Here is a 24,671-nt window from a genome sequence, read left to right on the forward strand (position 1 = left end):
CAAGCATCAATAATATATACAAGACAAACACAAGACGCCACTTTTGATGTTGCATAAAGAATATTAAATCTCCAACCCCATTATGTTTTTTCCTTCCCCCATCAGTTTTATTTGAGGTTGACATTTGTGTAGTTGAAGAGTAACTGATTTATTTCAAATGCAACATTGAGAAGTCTGCTTTTTAATAAAACTCCTTACTTCACCATATATTCTGTCTTCTTGTTTTATATTCCCTGTTTATCATTGTTCTTTTTTTAAATAGGCCACTTCAACATGTTGAACTGGTATCAACAGCATGAATAGAGCAATTGGCATGGTAGACCTATACAGTGTTGAGAAAACTCTGGAAACAAATAGAATACATTTCTGAAAATGATTACCCTACGATCGAGGTCGGGAGTAGGCTACTGCTGGTTCTGTTCTACCTGATAATTAATTCCACCTACTAGGTCCCTAAAATTCTAATCTAGACCTTGAAGCCGTTACGCTGCTTTTTTAAATCATTATTTCCCTCTAATTAGGGACTGATTTAGACCTGGGACACCAAGTAGGTGGAATTAATTATCAGGTAGAACAGAACCAGCAGTAGCCTACTCCCGACCTCGATCGTAGGGTAAGATTTTAAAACCCCTGTTCAGGTGTATCACTTTTACTCACAAAACAGTTTGGAGAATAAAAAGCTATTGGGACAAATCCAAGGCCAAGGGGGGACATGATAGGTTTGATGTGTGATTACTGTGGACTGGCATGGTCTAGCTAGCTAGCTTACTGGGTATCCGACCATTTCGATGATTGTGTTGTTAAATAAAATGTCTAACATTTCAGGAAACATTGTAAACATAGCATTTCATCATTTATCTTCTCCATTCTACCAATATTTGGGGATATTCTTTCTTGTTCTTACTGGCTCAAGGTTGGTTTGCTCCCTGAGAAGCTCCTGTCTGATTTGGACACTTCCAAATTTGACGTCACGTCACATGTGAGTCTTGGGCAATGATGTATATGCTGCGTTCAAATTCGTAACTTGTAAACTTGTTGTAGAAAGATGAGGTCCGAGTTTCCCACTTGGAAAGTATCAGAATCAACCAATAGGAAGCTCTACGCAAAAAACATACACAAAGTTTAACTCGGAGGTTCCGAGTTTCAGAGTTGACTTGAATGTGGCATTACACCCTGGATTGCTGTTGCCACATTCAAGACAACTCTGAAAATCAGAACCTCCAAGTTAAAATGTGCGTTTGTTTTTTTGCATAGAGCTTCCTATTCGTGGATTGCTGGTGCTCTTGCCGCATTCAGACAACTCGGAAACTCGGAACCGCAGAGTTAAAATGTGCGTTAAGTTTTTGTGTAGAGCTTCCTATCTACAATGATTTTCCAAATCGGACATTTCCGATTTCTGAGTTGTCTTGAACGCGGCATATGTATTGGCCAATGAGAGGCTTTGAAGCCACCGGCCATATTGGTACTCCTCAGAAGAAGCAGTCCTCCATATCAATTAAATAAGTACATTTACATTTACACTAATAATTCGATATTAAACTGATTATGGCAGTAGGCAGAGTATGGCAATGGTCATGTAAACACCTTACTATACTTATTTTAATCAGTATAAGGTCATAATTGAAGTAAGCATACGCTAATTAAAATACCTGTTTTTCTGAGCAATATTTCAAATTATTAGGACTTCCAAACAGCTTAATCCGAATTCCAGCAGGGTATTTGATCTGGTGTATTTGATCTGCGCATGTGCCAGCACCAGTAGTGCAAGCCTCAGCACTATTGCGCCAGTGAAGTGAGTTCGGAAGAACTGAAAGTATGCATCTTAGAAAAAGTTTTCCTATACAAACTTTATATGTCCAAACTCAGAAACAACTAGACTTGGTCGCTGTGGTAGAATATTTATTTTATTGCAGATTTTCTGCATGTACAGTACTAGTCAAAAGTTTGGACGCACCTACTCATTCAAGGGTTATATTTTATTTTTACTATTTTCTACATTGTAGAATAATAGTGAAGACATCAAAACTATGAAATAACACATATGAAATAATGTGTTAACCAAAAAACTATTAAACAAATCAAAATATATTTTATATTTTAAATCCTTCTAAGTAGCCACCCTTTGCCTTGTTGACAGTATCACGTTTCAGGAGAAGACCCAGATGCAGACAGTGTCGAAGTAACAAAAGTTTATTACAAAAACAGGGGGCAGGCAAACGACAGGTCAAGGGCATGCAGAGGTCAGTAATCTAGATCCAAAAGGTACAGAACGGCAGGCAGTCTCAGGGTCAGGGCAGGCAGAGGTCAATAATCGAGGGTGGTGTGACAAGGTACAGAATTGCAGGCAGGCAGGTACAGAACGGCAGGCAGGCAGGCTCAGGGTCAGGGCAGGCAGAATGGTCAAAACCGGGAAAACTAGAAAACAGGAACTTGAAAAGGATAGGAGCAAGGGGAAAAACGCTGGTAGGCTTGACGAAACAAAACGAACTGGCAACAGACAAACAGAGAACACAGGTATAAATACACTGGGGATAATGGGGAAGATGGGCGACACCTGGATGGGGGTGGAGACAATCACAAAGACAGGTGAAACAGATCAGGGTGTGACAGACAGCTTTGCACACTCTTGGCATTCCCTCAACCAGCTTCACCTGGAATGCTTTTCCAACAGTCTTGAAAGAGTTCCCACATATGCTGAGCACTTATTGGCTGCTTTTCCTTCACTTCATCCCAAACCATATCAATTGGGTTGAGGTCGGGTGATTGTGGAGGCCAGGTCATCTGAAGCAGCACTCCATCACTCTCCTTCTTGGTCAAATAGCCCTTACACAGCCTGGAGGTGTGTTGGGTCATTGTCCTGTTGAAAAACAAATGATAGTCCCACTAAGCGCAAACCAGATGGGATGGCGTATCGCTGCAGAATGCTGTGGTAGCCATGCTGGTTAAGTGTGCCTTGAATTCTAAATAAATCACAGACAGTGTCACCAGCAAAGCACCCCCACACATCACACCTCCTCCTCCATGCTTCAGGGTGGGAACTACACACGCGGAGATCATCCGTTCACCTACTCTGCGTCTCACAAAGATACCACGATTGGAAACAAAAATCTCAGATTTGGACTCATCAGACCAAAGGACAGATTTCCACCGGTCTAATGTTCATTGCTTGTGTGTCTTGGCCCAATCATGTCTCTTCTTATTATTTTGTCCTTTAGTAGTGATTTCTTTGCAGAAATTCCACCATGATATATTTTTTGGTTACTACACTTTTTTGGTTACTACATGATTCCATGTGTGTTATTTCATAGTTGTGATGTCTTCACTATTATTCTACAATGTAGAAAATAGTACAAATAAAGAAAAACCGTTCAATGAGTAGGTGTGTCCAAACTTTTTACTAGTACTGTATTTAAGTCCCATCAGGTAGCCTGATTTAAAATGTGTCCATGTAAACCGGATTATTAGGGAAATCGTTCTTCTTGCAAAGCATGTAAACGTTTTAAACAAACTATTATATTAATCTGACTATCCAATCTGACATGTAACTGTACTCATTGTTTCAAGGACAAAATTACCTGTCATTGAGTATTTTTTTGTTAAAGTGGGGACAGTAACATTGGTGCTCTCAAAACATTTTACTTTAAGGAAAATGTTTTTATATATTTTATATATTTTTTTTATTTGTATATTTAGCTCAATATAATTTAAAAGTGTCTGTAATAGAATAAACGTGGCAAAAACTAATGTAGACATTAATACATTAATTTTTATAGCTTCCAAAATATAGCTTTTTTACAATGGTGGGGGAGTACTAAAATGGAGGCGCAGTGGCCTCAAAACATCGTCCCCTGATAGTCATCTAGTGTACATACTATATATAAAGCATTGGTCTCGGGCTGATACCTCTCTTCTGAACAGAACCGACCATGCCTATCGCTCTGGGTTTGATTACTCTGCCTTGCAGATTACTTTTGTGCATTACTTTCATTACAGTTCTCCTAGCAGCAGGATATTATCAAAGACAGTACAGTATGTAGAAACTCTGTGATATTATGCTGCCAGCACAATCCCTATTATCTATTTTTTAAATAAGAGTCCCCCTGCAAAGACATGATGTTTTTCACAGCATTGCAACCACCTTTGAAAAAATACAGTGGGGAAAAAAATATTTAGTCAGCCACCAATTGTGCAAGTTCTCCCACTTAAAAAGATGAGAGAGGCCTGTAATTTTCATCATAGGTACACGTCAACTATGACAAATTGAGAAGAAAAAAATCCAGAAAATCACATTGTAGGATTTTTAATGATTTTATTTGCAAATTATGGTGGAAAATAAGTATTTGGTCACCTACAAACAAGCAAGATTTCTGGCTCTCACAGACCTGTAACTTCTTCTTTAAGAGGCTCCTCTGTCCTACCACTCTAAATTCCAAGCATCTGCCTCTAACCCTAGGAAGCTCTTTGCCACATTCTCCTCCCTGTTGAATCCCCCCCTCCTCCCTCTCTGCGGATAACTTCGTCAACCACTTTGAAAAGAAGGTTGACAACATCCGATCCTCGTTTGTTAAGACAAATGACACTGCTGGTCCTGCTCACACTGCCCTACCCTATGCTTTGACTTCTTTCTCCCCTCTCTCTCCAGATAGAATCTTGCGACTTGTGACTGCAGGCCGCCCAACAACCTGCCCGCTTGACCCTATCCCCTCCTCTCTTCTCCAGACCATCTCCGGTGACCTTCTCCCCTACCTCACCTCGCTGATCAACTCATCCTTGACCGCTGGCTATGTCCCTTCCGTCTTCAAGAGAGCGAGAGTTGCACCCTTCTCAAAAACCAACACTCGATCCCTCTGATGTCAACAACTACAGACCAGTATCCCTTCTTTCTTTTCTTTCCAAAACTATTGAGCGTGCCGTCTTTAGCCAACTCTCTTGCTATCTCTCTCAGAATGACCTTCTTGATCCAAACCAGTCAGGTTTCAAGACTGGTCATTCAACTGAGACTGCTCTTCTCTGTGTCACAGAGGCTCTCCGCACTGCTAAAGCTAACTCTCTCTCCTCTGCTCTTGTCCTTCTAGACCTGTCTGCTGCCTTTGATACTGTGAACCATCAGATCCTCCTCTCCACCCTCTCCGAGCTGGGCATCTCCGGCGCGGCTCACTCTTGGATTGCGTCCTACCTGACCGGTCGCTCCTACCAAGTGGCGTGGCGAGAAGCTGTCTCCGCACCACGTGCTCTCACCACTGGTGTCCCCCAGGGCTCAGTTCTAGGCCCTCTCCTATTCTCGCTATACACCAAGTCACTTGGCTCTGTCATATCCTCACATGGCCTCTCCTATCATTGCTACGCTGACGATACACAACTAATCTTCTCCTTTCCCCCTTCTGATAACCAGGTGGCGAATCGCATCTCTGCATGTCTGGCAGACATATCAGTATGGATGACGGATCACCACCTCAAGCTGAACCTTGGCAAGACGGAGCTGCTCTTCCTCCCGGGGAAGGACTGCCCGTTCCATGATCTCGCCATCACGGTTGACAACTCCGTTGTGTCCTCCTCAACACCCTGTCGTTCTCCGCTAACATCAAGGCGGTGACCCGATCCTGTAGGTTCATGCTCTACAACATTCGGAGAGTACGACCCTGCCTTACACAGGAAGCGGCACAGGTCCTAATCCAGGCACTTGTCATCTCCCGTCTGGATTACTGCAACTCGCTGTTGGCTGGGCTCCCTGCCTGTGCCATTAAACCCCTACAACTCATCCAGAATGCCGCAGCCCGTCTGGTGTTCAACCTTCCCAAGTTCTCTCACGTCACCCCGCTCCTCCGCACACTCCACTGGCTTCCAGTTGAAGCTCGCATCTGTTACAAGACCATGGTGCTTGCCTATGGAGCTGTGAGGGGAACGGCACCTCCGTACCTTCAGGCTCTGATCAGTCCCTACACCCAAACGAGGGCATTGCGTTCATCCACCTCTGGCCTGCTGGCTCCCCTTCCTCTGCGGAAGCATAGTTCCCGCTCAGCCCAGTCAAAACTGTTCGCTGCTCTGGCACACAAATGAAACCCCACCTCTTTAAGGAATACCTGGGATAGGATAAAGTAATCCTTCTACCCCCCCAAAAAAAAAATTAAAAAAAAAAAAAAATTGTAAAGTGGTTATGCCACTGGCTATAAGGTGAATGCACCAATTTGTAAGTCGCTCTGGATAAGAGCGTCTGCTAAATGACGTAAATGTAAATGTAAATGAGATCTGCATGGAGGAATGGGCCAAAATACCAGCAACAGTGTGTGAAAACCTTGTGAAGACTTACAGAAAACGTTTGACCTGTGTCATTGCCAACAAAGGGTATATACAGTGGGGGGGGAAAGTATTTAGTCAGCCACCAATTGTGCAAGTTCTCCCACTTAAAAAGATGAGAGAGGCCTGTAATTTTCATCATAGGTACATGTCAACTATGACAGACAAATTGAGGAAAAAAAATCCAGAAAATCACATTGTAGGATTTTTAATGATTTTATTTGCAAATTATGGTGGAAAATAAGTATTTGGTCACCTACAAACAAGCAAGATTTCTGGCTCTCACAGACCTGTAACTTCTTCTTTAAGAGGCTCCTCTGTCCTCCACTCGTTTCCTGTATTAATGGCACCTGTTTGAACTTGTTATCAGTATAAAAGACACCTGTCCACAACCTCAAACAGTCACACTCCAAACTCCACTATGGCCAAGACCAAAGAGCTGTCAAAGGACACCAGAAACAAAATTGTAGACCTGCACCAGGCTGGGAAGACTGAATCTGCAATAGGTAAGCAGCTTGGTTTGAAGAAATCAACTGTGGGAGCAATTATTAGGAAATGGAAGACATACAAGACCACTGATAATCTCCCTCGATCTGGGGCTCCACGCAAGTTCTCACCCCGTGGGGTCAAAATGATCACAAGAACGGTGAGCAAAAATCCCAGAACCACACGGGGGGACCTAGTGAATGACCTGCAGAGAGATGGGACCAAAGTAACAAAGCCTACCATCAGTAACACACTACTGTTGTGCGTGTGTTGTATTTTTTACGCTGAGTGCGTTATTTTTTCTTGTGCCTCCGGCTCTGTTGGTAGCCGTTCATTCTGTGGACTTTATTAAAGTATTTTTGGACTTGCATCTGCATCCTGCATTTGATTCCCACACCACACCTACGCCCGTTCTGACAGAAGTACACACCAGTCATGGAATCAGCAGGAGCAGCAGCAGCGACCAAGTCATGGGAGGAGCGCGTCCGCGGACAGGATGACAGGATAGCCCAAATCACCAACGCTCTACAGGGAGTAATGAATACCCTGCATCGCCTGGAGACCAGTTGGGCACCCACGCCTCCTCCTACATTACCACCAGCACCGGTCAGTCCCTTAGTCCACGCTCCGGAACCCAGTGGGATTCGGCTCTCGCTCCCGAGGGCGTATGATGGTACCGCTGCCGGGTGTCAAGGTTTCCTCCTACAAGTTGAACTCTACCTCGCCACCGTACACCCGGTGCCCTCGGGACACGAGAGCGTTTCCGCCCTCATCTCCTGTCTCACCGGCAAGGGGTTGGAGTGGGCCAACGCCGAATGGAGGAGAATAGACCCCGCGACGATCACCTATGCGGAGTTCTCCCGTCGCTTCAGGGCTGTATTCGACCATCCACCTGAGGGGAAGGCGGCGGGAGAATGTCTATTCTACCTCCGACAGGGGAAGAGGAGCGCCCAGGAATTTGCACTGGAGTTCCGGACTCTAGCGGCAGACGCAGGGTGGAATGAGCGGGCCCTCATAGACCACTTCCGCTGCAGCCTACGGGAGGACGTCCATCGTGAGTTGGCCTGCAGGGACACCACCCTCACGTTTGACCAGTTGGTGGACATGGCCATTCGCCTAGACACCCTGTTGGCCACCCGCGGCCTTCCTGAGTGGGGGTCGTCCATTCCACCCTCCAGCACCTCCGAGCCTAGTCCTATGGAGCTCGGGGGTGCTGGCGCTAGAGAGGAGAGGAGTAGGAGCCCCAGGGGGACCAACCCCTGTACCAACTGTGGCCGTGGAGGACACACTGCGGCCAGGTGCTGGGGGGGGTCTCCTAGGGGACGAGACGGCAGGCCACGCACTGGGGAGTCCTTCCAGGTGAGTAGGCGCCCCACTTACCCAGAGCTCTCTGTTGTGCACCTAACCATACCTGTTTGCTTCCCACAGGTTGCACCTCGTTCCCAGCATAAGGCGTTAGTAGATTCAGGCGCAGCTGGGAATTTTATAGATCGGAGATTTTGTGCAGAGTTAGGGATTCCCCTCCTTCCTGTCAACAATCCTTTCCCTGTACATGCTCTAGATAGCCGTCCGTTGGGATCGGGGTTGATTAGGGAGGTCACAGCTCCACTTAGGATGGGGACGCAGGAGGGTCATGAGGAGACTATTCAGCTATATCTTATTGACTCTCCTGCGTATCCGGTGGTGCTGGGGCTTCCCTGGTTGATTACCCATAATCCCTCTATTTCGTGGCAACAGAGGGCTCTTAAGGAGTGGTCTGCTCAGTGTGTAGGGCGATGTCTGGGCGTTTCCGTAGGGGCGACCTCGGTGGAGAGTCCAAACCAAGTGCCCGCATTGCACATTCCCCCCGAGTATGAGGATTTAGCACTTGTGTTTAGTAAGGCGAAGGCGACGCAATTGCCACCACATAGACAGGGGGATTGTGCGATAGACCTCCAGGTAGGAGCTGCGCTTCCGCGGAGCCATGTGTATCCTTTGTCTCAAGAGGAGAAGAGAGCTATGGAGACTTACATAGCCGAGTCTCTGAGACAGGGATACATACGCCCTCCACTTCCCCTGCGTCCTCGAGTTTCTTTTTGTGAAGAAAAAGGGGTGGAGGTTTGCGCCCGTGTATTGATTACCGCAGTCTAAATCAGATTACTGTGAAATACAGTTATCCACTCCCTCTGATTGCGACTATGACGGAGTCTTTACACGGGGCGCGGTTCTTCACAAAATTGGACCTCAGGAGCGCATACAACTTGGTGCGTATTAGGGAGGGAGACGAATGGAAGACAGCATTTAGTACCACCTCGGGTCATTACGAGTACCTCGTCATGCCATACGGGTTAATGAATGCTCCTTCAGTCTTCCAATCCTTCGTAGATGAGATCTTCCGGGATATGCAGGGGCAAGGAGTGGTCGTGTACATTGACGACATTCTAGTGTATTCTTCTACCCGAGCCGAGCATGTAGCCCTGGTGCGCCGAGTGTTGAGGAGATTGTTGGAGCATGACCTGTATGTCAAGGCAGAGAAATGTCTGTTTTTCCAGGAGTCTGTCTCCTTTTTGGGTTATCAGTTGTCTGCGTCAGGGGTAAAGATGGAGGTTGACCGTGTGTCGGCCGTGCGTAATTGGCAAACTCCAACCACTGTTAAAGAGGTGCAGCGGTTCTTGGGCTTTGCGAATTACTACAGGAGGTTTATCCGGGGTTTTGGACAGGTGGCAGCTCCCATAATGGGAGACTGAAGGACCTGTTTACCTCGGCGCCGGTGCTGGCGCATCCGGATCCCGCGCTACCATTCCAGGTGGAGGTAGACGCGTCTGAAGCCGGTATAGGGGCCGTACTCTCTCAACGGTCTGGCACGTCACTGAAACTCTGCCCCTGTGCTTTTTACTCTAAAAAGCTCAGTCCGGCGGAGCGAAATTATGACGTGGGGGACAGGGAGCTGCTAGCCATTGTCCAGGCCCTAAAGGTGTGGAGGCATTGGCTTGAGGGGGCTCAACACCCTTTCCTCATTTTGACTGACCACCGAAACCTGGAGTACATCCGGGCAGCTAGGAGACTGAACCCTCGCCAGGCTAGGTGGAACAGGTTTCTGGCCCGGTTCGTTTTTAAGATCACGTACATCCCTGGGTCCCAGAACGGTAAGGCAGATGCACTGTCCCGGCGGTATGACACGGAGGAGAGGTCCGTTGAGCCCACGCCCATACTCCCGCCATCTTGCCTGGTGGCACCGGTGGTGTGGGAGGTCGATTCCGAAATCGAGCGGGCGTTGCGTACCGATCCTAGCCCTCCACAGTGTCCTGTGGGTCGGAAGTACGTTCCGCTCGAGGTTCGGGATCGACTTATATATTGGGCTCACACGTCACCCTCCTCTGGACATCCAGGGATTGGCCGGACGGTGCACTGCCTTAGCACTAAGTACTGGTGGCCAACGTTAGCCAGGGATGTAAGGGTTTATGTTTCCTCCTGCTCGGTGTGTGCCCAGTGTAAGGCACCCAGACACCTGCCCCGGGGTAAGCTACAACCCCTGCCCGTTCCACAACGACCCTGGTCTCACCTCTCGGTGGATTTCGTTACTGACCTTCCCCCCTCCCAGGGAAATACCCCCATCCTGGTCGTTGTGGATCGGTTCTCGAAGGCCTGTCGTCTCCTTCCCATGCCGGGTCTCCCCACTGCCCTACAGACCGCTGAGGCACTATTCACTCACGTCTTCCGGCATTACGGGGTACCCGAGGATATAGTGTCTGATCGAGGCCCCCAGTTTACCTCTCGAGTCTGGAGAGCATTCATGGAGCGCTTGGGGGTCTCGGTGAGCCTTACCTCGGGGTACCACCCGGAGAGCAATGGGCAGGTTGAACGGGTAAACCAGGATGTGGGTAGGTTTCTGAGGTCATATTGCCAGGGCCAGCCGGAGGAGTGGGCGAGGTATGTTCCCTGGGCCGAGATGGCCCAGAACTCCCTTCGCCACTCCTCCACCAGACTCACTCCTTTCCAATGTGTATTAGGGTACCAGCCGGCTCTGGCACCCTGGCATCAGAGCCAGATCGAGGCCCCTGCGGTGGATGAGTGGGTGCGGCGCTCGGAGGAGACGTGGAACGCTGCTCACGTACATCTGCAGCGGGCCATCCGTCGACACAAGGCGAGCGCCGATCTCCACCGCAGTGAGGGACCGGTGTACGCACCGGGAGATCGAGTCTGGCTCTCGACCAGAAACCTGCCCCTCCGCCTGCCCTGCCGGAAGCTGGGTCGGCGGTTTGTGGGGCCTTTTAAAGTCCTGAGGAGGTTGAACGAGGTGTGTTACAGATTACAACTTCCCTATTGATTATAAGAATATTAACCCCTCGTTCCATGTGTCTCTCCTCAGGCCGGTGGTAGCTGGTCCACTCCAGGACTGTGAGATAGCAGAGACTCCTCCGCCCCCGCTGGACATCGAGGGCTCCGGCGTACACAGTTCGGTCCATCCTGGATTCGAGACGCCGGATGGGGGGTCTCCAATATCTCGTGGAGTGGGAGGGGTACGGTCCGGAGGAGCGGTGCTGGGTGCCGAGGAGAGATATCTTAGACCCGTCCCTTCTGACTGAGTTCCATCATGGTCATCCCACGCGCCCTGCTCCGCGTCCTCCTGGTCGTCCCCGAGGCCGGGGTCGGCGCACGGCTGGAGCCGCGCGTCAAGGGGGTACTGTCACGGTTTCTGCCGAGGCTGCTCCTTCTCCTTGTTCGGGCAGGCTTCGGCGGTCGTCGTCCCCGGAGTACTAGCTGCCACCGTTCGTTGTTTCTGTGTTTGTTTGGTTTGGTCTGTTTTGTTACACATGTTTCTCATTTTGTCTTGATTATGTGTCCTTTAAGTTCTCGTTGTTTCTGTCTTGTGGTTGTGTGTAGTTGTTCCGTGTCAGCAGGTGTTGCCAGTCAGTTTGTGCTCTATTTTAGATAGAGAGTCCGCACTGTTGTGCGTGTGTTGTATTTTTTACGCTGAGTGCGTTCTTGTGCCTCCGGCTCTGTTGGTAGCCGTTCATTCTGTGGACTTTATTAAAGTATTTTTGGACTTGCATCTGCATCCTGCATTTGATTCCCACACCACACCTACGCCCGTTCTGACAGAATGGGCCAAAATACCAGCAACAGTGTGTGAAAACCTTGTGAAGACTTACAGAAAACGTTTGACCTGTGTCATTGCCAACAAAGGGTATATAACAAAGTATTGAGAAACTTTTGTTATTGACCAAATACTTATTTTCCACCATAATTTGCTAATAAATTCATAAAAAATCCTACAATGTGATTTTCTGGATTTTTTCTCCTCATTTTGTCTGTCATAGTTGACGTGTACCTATGATGAAAATAACAGGCCTCTCTCATCTTTTTAAGTGGGAGAACTTGCACAATTGGTGGCTGACTAAATACTTTTTTCCCCCACTGTAACAAAGTATTGAGAAACTTTTGTTATTGACCAAATACTTATTTTCCACCATAATTTGCAAATAAATTCATTACAAATCCTACAATGTGATTTTCTGGATTTATTTTTCTCATTTTGTCTGTCATAGTTGACGTGTACCTATGATGAAAATTACAGGCCTCTCTCATCATTTTAAGTGGGAGAACTTGCACAATTGGTGGCTGACTAAATACTTTTTTTCCCCACTGTAAGTGGATAATTTGACATTTTGTTTTTAATATTGTATCATTCATACCAACATCACTTTTGAAAGTTTACACAAATACAGGTATGTTGAAAGCTATTTTGTAGGCTATATTTAAATAAATACACTTTTAATAAAATACAGATATATGTGATTGGAATTACTACAAAACTTACACTGAACAAAAATATAAATGCAACATGCAACAATTTCAAATATTTTACTGAGTTACAGTTCATATAAGGAAATCAGTCAAATGAAATGAATTCATTAGGTCCTAATCTATGGATTTCACATGACTGGGAATACAGACATGCATCTGTATAAAATAAAATGTTATTTGTCACGTGCGCCGAATACAACAGGTGTAGACCTTACTGTGAAATGCTAACTTACAAGCCCTTAACCAACAATGCAGTTTTTAAGAAAAATAAGAGTTGAGAAAATATTTACTAAATAAACTAAAGTTAAAAAAAAAAAGTTACAAAATAAAATAACAATAACGAGGTTATATACAGGGGATACCGGTACCGAGTCAATGTTTGGGGGTACAGGTTAGTCAAGGTAATTGTGGTAATATGTACATGTAGGTAGGGGTAAAGTGACTATGCATAGATAATAAACAGCGAGTAGCAGCAGCGTACAAAAAAGGGGGGGTCAATGCAAATAGTCCGGGTAGCCATTTGATTAACTGTTCAGCAGTCTTATGGCTTGGGGGTAGAAGCTGTTAAGGAGCCTTTTGGACCTAGACTTGGCGCTCCGGTACCGCTTGCCTTGCAGTAGCAGAGAGAACAGTTTATGACTAGGGTGGCTGGGGTCTTTGACAATTTTCCACAGGCCACAAAAAAAGGTAGGGGAGTTGATCAGAAAAACAGTCAGTATCTGGTGTGATCACCATTTGCCTCATGCAGTGCGACACATAGAGTTGATCAGGCTGTTGATTGTGGGCTGTGGAATGTTGTCCCACTCCTCTTCAAGGGCTGTGCGATGTTGCTGGATATTGGAAGGAACTGGAACATGCTGTCGTACAATTCGATCCAGAGCATCCCAAACATGCTCAATGGGTGACATATCTGGTGAGTATGCATGCCATGGAAGAACTCGGGACATTTTCAGCTTCCAGGAATTGTGTACAGATCCTTGCGACATGTCGCCGTGCATTATCATGCTGAAACATGAGGTGATGGCGACGGATGAGTGGCATGACAGTGGGCCTCAGGATCTCGTCACGGTATCTCAAATCAAATCAAATCAAATTGTATTTGTCACATGCGCCGAATACAACCTTACCGTGAAATGCTTACTTACAAGCCCTTAACCAACAATGCAGTTCAAGAAATAGAGTTAAGAAAATATTTACTAAATAAAAAAAAGTAAAAAATAAAATTACATAACAATAACGAGATAATAAACAGTGAGTAGCAGCAGTGTAAAACAAATGGGTTGGTCAATGTAAATAGTCCGGGTGACCATTTGATTAATTGTTCAGCAGTCTTATGGCTTGGGGGTAGAAGCTGTTAAGGAGCTTTGAGGACTTTGAGGATCTGGGGACCCATGTCATATCTTTTCAGTCTCCTGAGGGGAAAAAGGTGTTGTCGTGCCCTCTTCATGACTGTCTTGGTGTGTTTGGACCATGATAGTTTGTTGGTGATGTGGACACCAAGGAACTTGAAACTCTCTAATTTCTGTGCATTCAAATTGCCATCAATAAAATGCAATTGTAGCTTATTCCTGCCCATACCATAACCCCACCGCCACAATGGGGCACTCTGTTCACAACGTTGACATTAGCAAACCGCTTGCCCACAAGACACCATACACGCTGTCTGCCATCTGCCCGATACAGTTGAAACCAGGATTCATCCGTGAAGAGCACACTTCTCCAGCGTGCCAGTGGCCATGGAAGGTGAGCATTTGCCCACTGAAATCAGTTACGACGCCAAACTGCAGTCAGGTCAAGACCCTGGTGAGGATGACGAGCATGGAGATGAGCTTCCTTGAGACGGTTTCTGACAGTTTGTGCAGAAATTCTTCAGTTGTGCAAACCCACAGTTTCATCAGCTGTCTGGGTGGCTGGTCTCAGACGATCCCGCAGGTGAAGAAGCCGGATGTAGAGGTCCTGGGCTGGCGTGGTTACACGTGGTCTGTGGTTGTGAGGCTGGTTGGACATACTGCCAAATTATATAAAATGACATTGGAGGTAGCTTATGGTAGATAAATTAACAATTCTCTGGTAACAGCTTTGGTGGACATTCCTGCAGTCAGCATGCCAATTACACACTCCCTCAAAACTTGACACATTGTCCCCAGCACAAGGTGAATGATGTGTAATGATCATGCTGTTTAATCAGCTTCTTGATATGCCACACCTGTCAGGTGGATGGATTATCTTGGCAAAGAAGAAATGCTCACTAACAGGGATGTAAACAAATTTGTACACAACATTTGAGAGAAATACGCTTTTTGTGCGTATGGACATATCTGGGATCTTTTATTTCAGCTCATAAAACATGGGACCAACGCTTTACATGTTTTGTTTATATTTTTGTTCAGTAGAAATTGGTCTCTTGTGCTGGGCAATGAGTTTAACAGAGTGCTGGTGACTCCTTACTTCACCGCAATGCAATACACTGAGTATACCAAACATTAGGAACACGTTCCTAATATTGAGTTGCTGCCTCACCCTTTTCCCTTCAGAACAGCCTCAATTTGTCGGGACATAGGCTCTACAAGGTGTCGAAAGCGTTCCACAGGGATGCTGGCCCATGTTGACCAGCAGCGTTGCAATTCCATTGTTTTTTTAAAGGTTTCCTCTTTACCATACGAAAGTGACGTCATGATTTGTGCTGCTGGCGGAATACCCATTCTTATTATGCTGCATTCAAACGCTAGTCGAAACTAGGAAACTCGAACATGTCTGACTCGCTGATTCGTTGAACGCGGGACGTGTATAACTGCAACCAGATAGCATGTCGGACATTTCCGAATTTCCTAGTTCCGACTAGTACATGAACGTGGTATTATACCTCAGTGCAGAACACTAGTGTCACTTCCGTATTGCGTTTCTCAAAATTCGAGCGCGGTATGATTTCGTTTCATGTGGGAACGAAAAGTTAACCCGTGTATATTTCTTAGAGTTCGGTTGTAGCCAAAACAATTTTACCTGCTGTTAGTTCAACATGAGTGACGACCCGGACTCTCCTCCCGAAAGGGAAATGAAGGTAGGCAAACTATTGTACGTAGCTAGGTTCTGAAGTGGTTTGTTAGCTAACGTTAGCTAGCTAGATATCTAGCTAACGTTAGCTAAAGGCAACAGGGACGGGTTAACTCGTTTTCGTTTAGTCCTGGGGATAACCTTCCAATTGAAGTACTGTATTGGCTATTTCTTACAGCCCAATGCCCACAATGTTACTGGCTAACGTTAGTAGCTTGCTTATACTTTAGTCGAAGATAGCTAGCTAAGGCAGACTCCGCTAGGTAGCTAACAACAACATCACGAACATCAACGTCTCCATAAAAGCAATGTAACGTTATGGGTTAACAACAGTTGATAGTTACCTAGCTAGCTGTGTACAATTGGGTGTCTAACATTGACCTTCAGCTGTAATTTAGTAAGTCACGTTTGTTATGTCAGCTAGTTAGCTACTAACTACTGTAAAAAAAAAAATTATATCAATTTTTTTATGGACAAAAGCACAAATACAAAAACTGAAATATACAGACGAGTACATAAACCTAGCTAACGTAGACAGGGGTATTACATGTCAAAAGACATTATACATTTGTCAATGTTTTATGGTACATACTGCTTTTTTGTTTTTACATTTACTGATCATTTCAAATTAATGTTTCAGTTCTATCTTAAACAATGTAAAGATGGGTTTGTTCTCTGCACACTTAATCTTATGGATAAAGAAACTTCCAAGAACAATAAACAAATTAACAATGAAAATTTAAATTGGGGTTGATATCAGTTGGGTCAAAATAAAACACAGGTTAATATCAGAGTCTTCCAAATAAACATTAACAGTAGTTTCCTTTAAAGTATTCTAACTCAATCCAAAATCTTCTGACATGAGAGCAGTCCCAAAATAGATGGTCAAGAGTTTCTGGGTCACAACCACAAAACACACATTTGTCATCAATAACAATTTTGAAGGTCTTTACAGGGTAGATGATATGAATGAGTTTATATGATGCTTCTTTCACCTTGTTAGATATACAGTATTTGCTAGACAACGAGACTTTGTTCCAGTTCAGTCCCAGGGCTGCATTCCAGTATATTCTAGCAGAAGGAATAGTAACACCTTGACAGAGTTTTCTTGTACTGTGTATGTATTTATTTATGTATGTAAAGTATGAATGTGTATTTTATTACAATTAGAGTTTAAAATGTAAATTCCCTCTAGCTGAATTGATGCAGCAAATTCCTCAATAGTTGCACATGGAGTACTGTTATTCTCCTAAAAGAAGAGTATCACCTGTAGGTACAGCTCCAACAACTATTTGAAACTCCTCAGGATGATTGGAACATATAGTGTGTTCTCATGAATTCTGGATAATTATATAGTTGTCCATCGTTATTCAATAATTGTTTAACCCAGATAATGCTGTTGTCAAACCAGTTCTGGAAAAATAAAGACTTGTTTTTGTATCTTATGTCTCTATTATTCCAGATTGTATATCTACACTATATATACAAAAGTATGTGGACAACCCTTCAAATTAGTGGTTTTGGCTATTTCAGCCACACCCGTTGCTGACAGGTGTATAAAATCGAGCACACAGCCATGCAATCTCCATAGACAAACATTGTCGGTAGAATGGCCTTACTGAAGAGCTCAGTGACTTTCAACGTGGCACCGTCATAGGATGCCACCTTTCCAACAAGTCTGTTTGCCAAACTTCTGCCCTGCTAGAGCTTCCCTAGTCAACTGTAAATGCTGTTATTGTGAAGTGGAAAAGTGAAGGAGCAACAACGGTTCAGCCGCGAAGTGGTAGGCCACACAAGCTCACAGAACGGGACCGCCGAGTGCTGAATCGCGTAGTGCGTAAAAACTGTCTGTCCTCGGGGAGGAAACCTGGCACCTCTCATCACCTGGCCAATACCATCCCTACGGTGAAGCATGTTGGTGGCAGCATCATGCTGTGGGGGTGTTTTTCAGCGGCAGGGACTGGGAGACTAGTCAGGATCGAGGGAAAGATGAACGGAGCAAAGTACAGTGAGATCCTTGATGAAAACCTGCTCCAGAGCGCTCAGGACCTCAGACTAGAGCGAAGGTTCACCTTCCAATAGGACAACGACACTAAGCACACAGCCAAGACAACGCAGGAGTGGCATCGGGACAAGTCTCTGAATGTCCTTAAGTAGCCCAGCCAGAGCCCGTACTTGAACCCAATCGAACATCTCTGGAGAGACCTGAAAATAGCTGTGCAGTGATGCTCCCCATCCAACCTGAAAGAGCTTGAGAGGATCTGCAGAGAAGAATGGGAGAAACTCCCCAAATACAGGTGTGCCAAGCTTGTAGTGTCATAACCAAGAAGACTTGAGGCTGTAATCGCTGCCAAAGGTGCTTCAACAAAGTACTGAGTAAAGGGCCTGAATACTTATGTAAATGTGGTATTTCCTTTTTAATACATTTACAAAAATGTATAACCTGTTTTTGCTTTGCTATTGTGTGTAGATTGATGAGGGGAAAAATATTTGATCAATTTTACAATAAGGCTGTAACGTAACAAAGTGGAAAAGTGAAGGGGTCTGAATACTTTCCGAGTGCACTGTATGTCTGCCCTTCATAAAACCAGATTGGTATCGTCAATGACTTGGTCAAGACCATTTTGAAGTCTTTCTGCAAAGATGGATGCTAGTAGCTTTCCATCATTGTTCATTATTATGATTGGTCTGCAATGTTCTATGATCATGGGATTTGTTTTGTTTTGGGAGTTACAGAAATGAGGCCTTGAGTCATAGAAACAGGCCGGACCCCTAAGTCAATTGCCTCCTTAAAGACATTAAATGTAAATTCAACAATATCCTCCTGAAAATCTTCATATAATTCACTAATAATGCCATCATTCCCTGGAGATTTGTTCTCTTTTAACTTGCTGATACATTTTTTTATTTCAATAATAGAGAAATTCATCACATGACTTTTTGAAGTCTTAATCTATGAACTTTGCATAGTCTTTGACAGAGTCCAGAAAGGCATACATGTCACTAGTCGGACAGGCATTACTGGTGTAAAAGAAAATTGTATTTGTCACATGCACCGAATACAACAGGTGCTTACTTACAAGCCCTTAACCTACAATGCAGTTTTAAGAAAAATAAGATTTATATTGACTAAATAAACTAAAGTAAAAAAAGTAACACAAAATAACGAGGCTATACAGGGGGTACCGGTACCGAGTCAATGTGTGGAGGTACAGGTTAGTCGAGGTAATTGAGGTAATATGTACATTACATTTATATTTTAGTCATTTAGCAGACGTTCTTATCCAGAGCGACTTACAGTTAGTGAATACATATATTTTTATCCCCGTGGGAATCGAACCCACAACCCTGGCATTGCAAACGCCATGCTCTATCAACTGAGCTACATCCCTGCCGGCCATTCCCTGGACGACGCTGGGCCAATTGTGCGCCGCCCATGAGTCTCCCGGTCGCGGCCGGCTGCGAACCAGGGTCTCCTGGATTCGAACCAGGATCTCTAGTGGCACAGTTAGCACTGCGATGCAGTGCCTTAGACCACTGCGCCACTCAGGACTTCAAGTAGATGTACATGTAGGTAGGGGTAAAGTCACTGCATAGATAAATATTACCGTAGCTATATTAAGCTTATAAATATAAGTAAATTCAGTATATATATATTTTTTGCTATAGATTGTGAATTTCTTTTTTTTTTTTACCTTCCTGTAACCAACTTCTTGATCTTACAAATTCCCCTTTTGCTCTCTCTTCATACATTCGGTCCAGTTCTAGTTGTAAAACAATTATTCACCCTTCTTCATCAAGGTCCACCATAGAGATTAAATAAAGTATTTCCTTAACACATTTCTCTTTTCTTAGTCTTTTAAGTTAAGCAATTTCTTTACCTCTCTTCATGGCTGTTTGTCTTATTTCATACTTCATGGCTGTTTGTCTTATTTCCCATAAGTCTTAGGTAGATTGTATAATATCTTTGGCAGCCATCTTGAATTTATAATCTCCCAACAACCTACTATTGAGTTTCCAATAAATTTGGTTTATTAACTTCAAAGCTATTCATATTTACTGATAATAATATATAACTTTATGATCAGTAAGAATAGATTGTTCAATGGATACCTTGATTACAGTATTATCTAATGAATTAGAAGTCAACCAGAAGTCAATTCTTTACTGTCTGGGCATGTCCTTGTTACACCAAGTGAAGTCCATATCCTTATTAGGATATTTAGATATGGATATATCGAATAACCCAAGACCAAGACATAGATTATTAAACTCAGGATTAACAATGCTGGATCCAATTAGGGAAGGGATGGTGGGGTTGGAAAGTAATAAAGGGAATTATATTTCAAAAATGGATATATGAATGTGTGTGTGTGTGTGTGTGTGTGTGTGTGTGTGTGTATAAAAATATATATAAAAATATTTAACCTCAGCGAAAAAAGAAACGTTCCTTTTTCAGGACCCTGTCTTTCAAAGACAATTCGTAAAAATCCACAACTTCACAGATCTTAATTGTAAAGGGCTTAAACACTTTCCCATGCTTGTTCAATTAACCATAAACAATTAATGAACATGCACCTGTGGAACGGTCGTTAAGACACTAACAGCTTACAGACGGTAGGCAATTAAGGTCACAGTTATGAAAACTTAGGACACTAAAGAGGCCTTTCTACTGACTCTGAAAAACACCAAAAGAAAGATGCCCAGGGTTCCTGCTCATCTGCGTGAACGTGCCTTGGGCATGCTACAAGGAGGCATGAGGACTGCAGATGTGGCCAGGGCAATAAATTGCAATGTCCGTACTGTGAGACGCCTAAGACGGCACTACAGGGAGACAGGACGGACAGCTGATCGTCCTCGCAGTGCCAGACCACGTGTAACAACACCTGCACAGGATCGGTACATCCGAACATCACACCTGTGGGACAGGTACAGGATGGCAACAACAACTACCCAAGTTACACCAGGAACGCACAATCCCTCCATCAGTGCCTAGACCAGGGTTCTTCAATTCCGGTCCTGGAGGGCCGAAACACCTCTGTTTTTCATCCTCTCCTTCTAATCAGGGGCTAATTCAGACCTGGGACACCAGGTGAGTGCAATTAACTACCAGGTAGAAATAAAAAACAGAAGTGTTTCGGCCCTCCAGGACTGGAATTGAAGAACCCTGGCCTAGACTGTCCGCAATAGGCTGAGAGAGGCTGGACTTAGGGCTTGTAGGCCTGTTGTAAGGCAGGTCCTCACCAGACATCACCGGCAACAACGTTGCCTATGAGCACAAACCCACCGTCGCTGGACCAGACAGGACTGGCAAAAAGTGCTCTTCACTGACGAGTCGCGGTTTTGTCTCACCAGGGGTGATGGTCGGATTCGCGTTGAAGGAATGAGCGTTAAACCGAGGCCTGTACTCGGGAGCGGGATCGATTTGGGGGTGGAGGGTCCGTCATGGTCTGGGGCGGTGTGTCACAGCATCATCGGACTGAGCTTGTTGTCATTGCAGGCAATCTCAACGCTGTGCGTTACAGGGAAGATATCCTCCTCCCTCATGTGGTACCCTTCCTGCAGGCTTATCCTGACATGACCCTCCAGCATGACAATGCCACCAGCTATACTGCTCGTTCTGTGCATGATTTCCTGCAAGACAGGAATGTCAGTGTTCTGCCATGGCCAGCGAAGAGCCCGGATCTCAATCCCATTGAGCACGTCTGGGACCTGTTGGATCGGAGGGTGAGGGCTAGGACTTAATGGGTGCACTGCAGTACTTAATGCAGCTGGTGGCCACACCAGATACCCCCCCCCCCTTGTTGAGGGACACATTATTCAATTTCTGTTAGTCACATGTCTGTGGAAGTTGTTCAGTTTATGTCTCAGTTGTTGAATGTTATGTTCATAGAAGTATTTACACTAACTTTAAGCATCAGTTGTCAGAGCACCTTACCGATCACTGCACCTGTACACAGCCCATCTGAAATTAGCCCGCCCAACTACCTCATCCCTATATTGTTATTTATTTTGCTCATTTGTACCCCAGTATCTCTATTTGCACATCATCTCTTGCACATCTATCATTCCAGTGTTAATACTAATTGTAATTATTTTGCACTATAGCCTATTTATTGCCTTACCTCCATAACTTGCTATATTTGCACACACTGTATATATATATATATATATATGTATTTCTGTTGTATTTTTGACTTTGTTTTGTTTTACCCCATATGTAACTCTGTGTTGTTGTTTTTATCGCACTGCTTTGCTTTATCTTGGCCAGGTCGCAGTTGTAAATGAGAACTTGTTCTCAACTGGTTTACCTGGTTAAATAAAGGTGAAAAAAGAAAAAAAAAACACATGTTAAGTTTGCTTAAAATAAACGCAGTTGACAGTGAGAGGACGGTTATTTTATATATATATATATATGCGAGGGGGAAAAAACATGTGGGGATTGGAAGTGATGCAGACAATTACATTGATGAAAGTTACAATCTATCCCCCCATTCCATTACACCATAGCCTACTTGTAAACAGGATGTTTATATAACATTTTCAGAAATTGACCATATTAAATTATCATTGTAATTGCGTACAAAATTATGTCAGACATGCAGCTACACCAATGCTCTTTTGCTGATGTCTGGGATGAATGCAGGAGCAGATTTCAGGAGCAGGACAAGACACCCTATTTTGGACTGATGACTCACATAAGGGCATGTACGTGATAATCATATAAGCCAGATAGGCCTATGATGGTCAATGCTTCTTGACGGTGACATAAAGTCTATTTTCTTAGTCCATGTAAAGTGACACAGGATGGTCGTAATGCTTCATGAGTGTCATAAAGTGTGTTTTCTGCAAGTTATTTAAAATATGATGGGGAAAAAACTTGACTATAAAGAATTCATAACAACAACATAGGACTTAAGAAACACATTTCAAACGAACGGAAACTTCTTGGCAGGGAAAAAACACATTAGAATAAATGTGGGTTTTGACACTCTTATGTAGGTGTCATAACCAGCCATAAAATAACACAATATACACTACATGACCAAAAGTATGTGGACACTTACTCATCGAACATCTCATTCCAAAATCATGGGCATTAAAATGGAGTTGGTCCCCCCTTTGCTGCTGTAACAGCCTCCACCCTTCTGGGAAGTCTTTCCACTAGATGTTGGAACATTGCTGCAGGGACTTGCTTCCATTCAGCCACGAGCATGCTTGGCATTGCGAATGGTGATCTTAGGCTTGTGTGCGGCTGCTCGGCCATGTAAACACATTTCGTGAAGCTCCCGACGAACAGTTATTGTGCTGATGTTGCTTCCAGAGGCAGTTTGGAACTCGGTAGTAAGTGTTGAAGCCGAGGACAGACTATTTTTACGCGCTTCAGCACTCGGCGGTCCCGTTCTGTGAGCTTGTGTGGCCTACCACTTCACGGCTGAGTTGTTGTTGCTCCTAGACGTTTCCACTTCACAATAACATAATTTTACAGTTGACCAGGGCAGCTCTAGCAGGGCAGAAATTTGACAAACTGACTTGTTGGAAAGGTGGCATCCTATGACAGTGCTACGTTGAAAGTCACTGAGCTCTTCAGTAAGGCCATTCTACTGCCAATGTTTGTCTATGGAGATTGAATGGCTGTGTGCTCGATTTTATACACCTGTCAGAAACGGGAGTGACTGAAATAGCTGAATCCACTAATTTGAAGGTGTCCCCACATACTTTTGTGTATATATAGTGTATGTCACAACAGGTGTAAATATATGGGTCAGGACAGTGTTATGTTCCATGTTATGACATTATTACATGGTTATGACTGTCATAATGTGTTATAATGCTGGGTGTCAAGTAAAACGTTACCTAATTTTGATATCCTGAAATACACCTTTAATTCTATTAATCACTTCAAATTCTTGAAATAATAACGTGTTTTGTTTGTTGTTGGATGAATAGATATGCCTTAATGAAAACATGACACTATTCAAATTCACTGTTAAAATAGTCCAACATCCAGAGTTTGGAGTCTTACTACTGATGTCCTTCCCTTTAAATGCACCTCTTAAAACTGCTACTCTAGCGACATCTATAATAGGAGCATTTATTGCAGGAGGCATTCATTCCGCTGCTAGCTATCCCAACATTGGTGGTAGTAGTACTATAAAAACCACCACTAACTACCTAGTTGACTTATTTACAATCCTATCAGCAATATATTTTTGTTAACATAGTCAATGTTCTTTACGGATCTTAAACCAGTAGCCTACAGTACAAGGGACATTCAGTGCCATCACGGTTATTAAGTATTTTATTATTCTTTTATGCAGGATTTTCAGTTCCGGCAAATGAAGAAAACCCGGGTATTTGATTCACCTGATGACCTGCCAAAGGACAGATCAAGTCTGCTCGCCGTCTCCAACAAATTCGGACTGACATTTGTCGGACTAGACAGAAAGATCAAGGTGTACCTCACGCGGGACATCCTAGCTGCAGACAAAGTTGATGGGAACTCCAATGAAATAAGTAAGAATGTCCTTACATTGGTCATTCCATCTTGTACAGTTTTTGCTAAGCAATTTTACTTGATTTTACCCTTTTCTCTCCATCTTACTCCCTTCTCTCTCATATCCCCTTTCTCTCTCCCTTAGTTGAGGGAATAGCAGCTTTGGCTGATGTTCCTGTGGAGTTGCCTGTGCACAACCTGGGCCTCAGTAGTGATGAGCTCACCCTGTCAGTCAGCGGCATGTCAGAGGAGTCTGGCCTGTCATTGGCCTTCTATGACGTCCGCACCTTCATCAACAAGGTGATTTAACTAACTCTCATAACAACACCCAACTGCTAATGGACCAGATAGATTGGTTTAGGTTCTAATATCTGCTACAAGATATGTGATATGCTCTTTTTCATTAGAATATGTTATGGCCTGCTTTTTTGAGAGGCAATATGTCCATCTTTGTTAGAAAACCACGTTTTTCAGAGTGATGTGATACGGTTTTGTCATGGTGAAACAGAGTCCAGAGTCCACGCTTTATCAACTACAAGCACACTAAGACTAGTCA

At 44.3% G+C, this 24,671-nt stretch overlaps 1 protein-coding gene across 4 annotated transcripts in view; it reads left to right on the plus strand.

The window, feature by feature from the left end:
• Positions 1–15,403: 15,403 nt before the first annotated feature.
• Positions 15,404–24,671, plus strand: part of LOC121542211 (nuclear pore complex protein Nup214-like) — a 78,913-nt gene continuing 69,645 nt past the window's right edge. For 2 of the 4 annotated variants that reach the window (XM_045208107.1, XM_045208108.1), the window contains exons 1-3: positions 15,404–15,625; positions 23,940–24,135; positions 24,261–24,415. In XM_045208107.1, coding sequence (XP_045064042.1) covers positions 15,584–15,625; positions 23,940–24,135; positions 24,261–24,415 — 393 coding nt within the window. In that variant the 5' untranslated portion in view covers positions 15,404–15,583. The remainder of the gene's footprint in view (positions 15,626–23,939; positions 24,136–24,260; positions 24,416–24,671) is intronic. The other 2 variants (XM_045208105.1, XM_045208106.1) reach the window with 2 other exon arrangements.

This window comes from Coregonus clupeaformis, chromosome 27, assembly GCF_020615455.1.
Source record: "Coregonus clupeaformis isolate EN_2021a chromosome 27, ASM2061545v1, whole genome shotgun sequence".
In the NCBI taxonomy this organism is placed as follows: domain Eukaryota; kingdom Metazoa; phylum Chordata; class Actinopteri; order Salmoniformes; family Salmonidae; genus Coregonus; species Coregonus clupeaformis.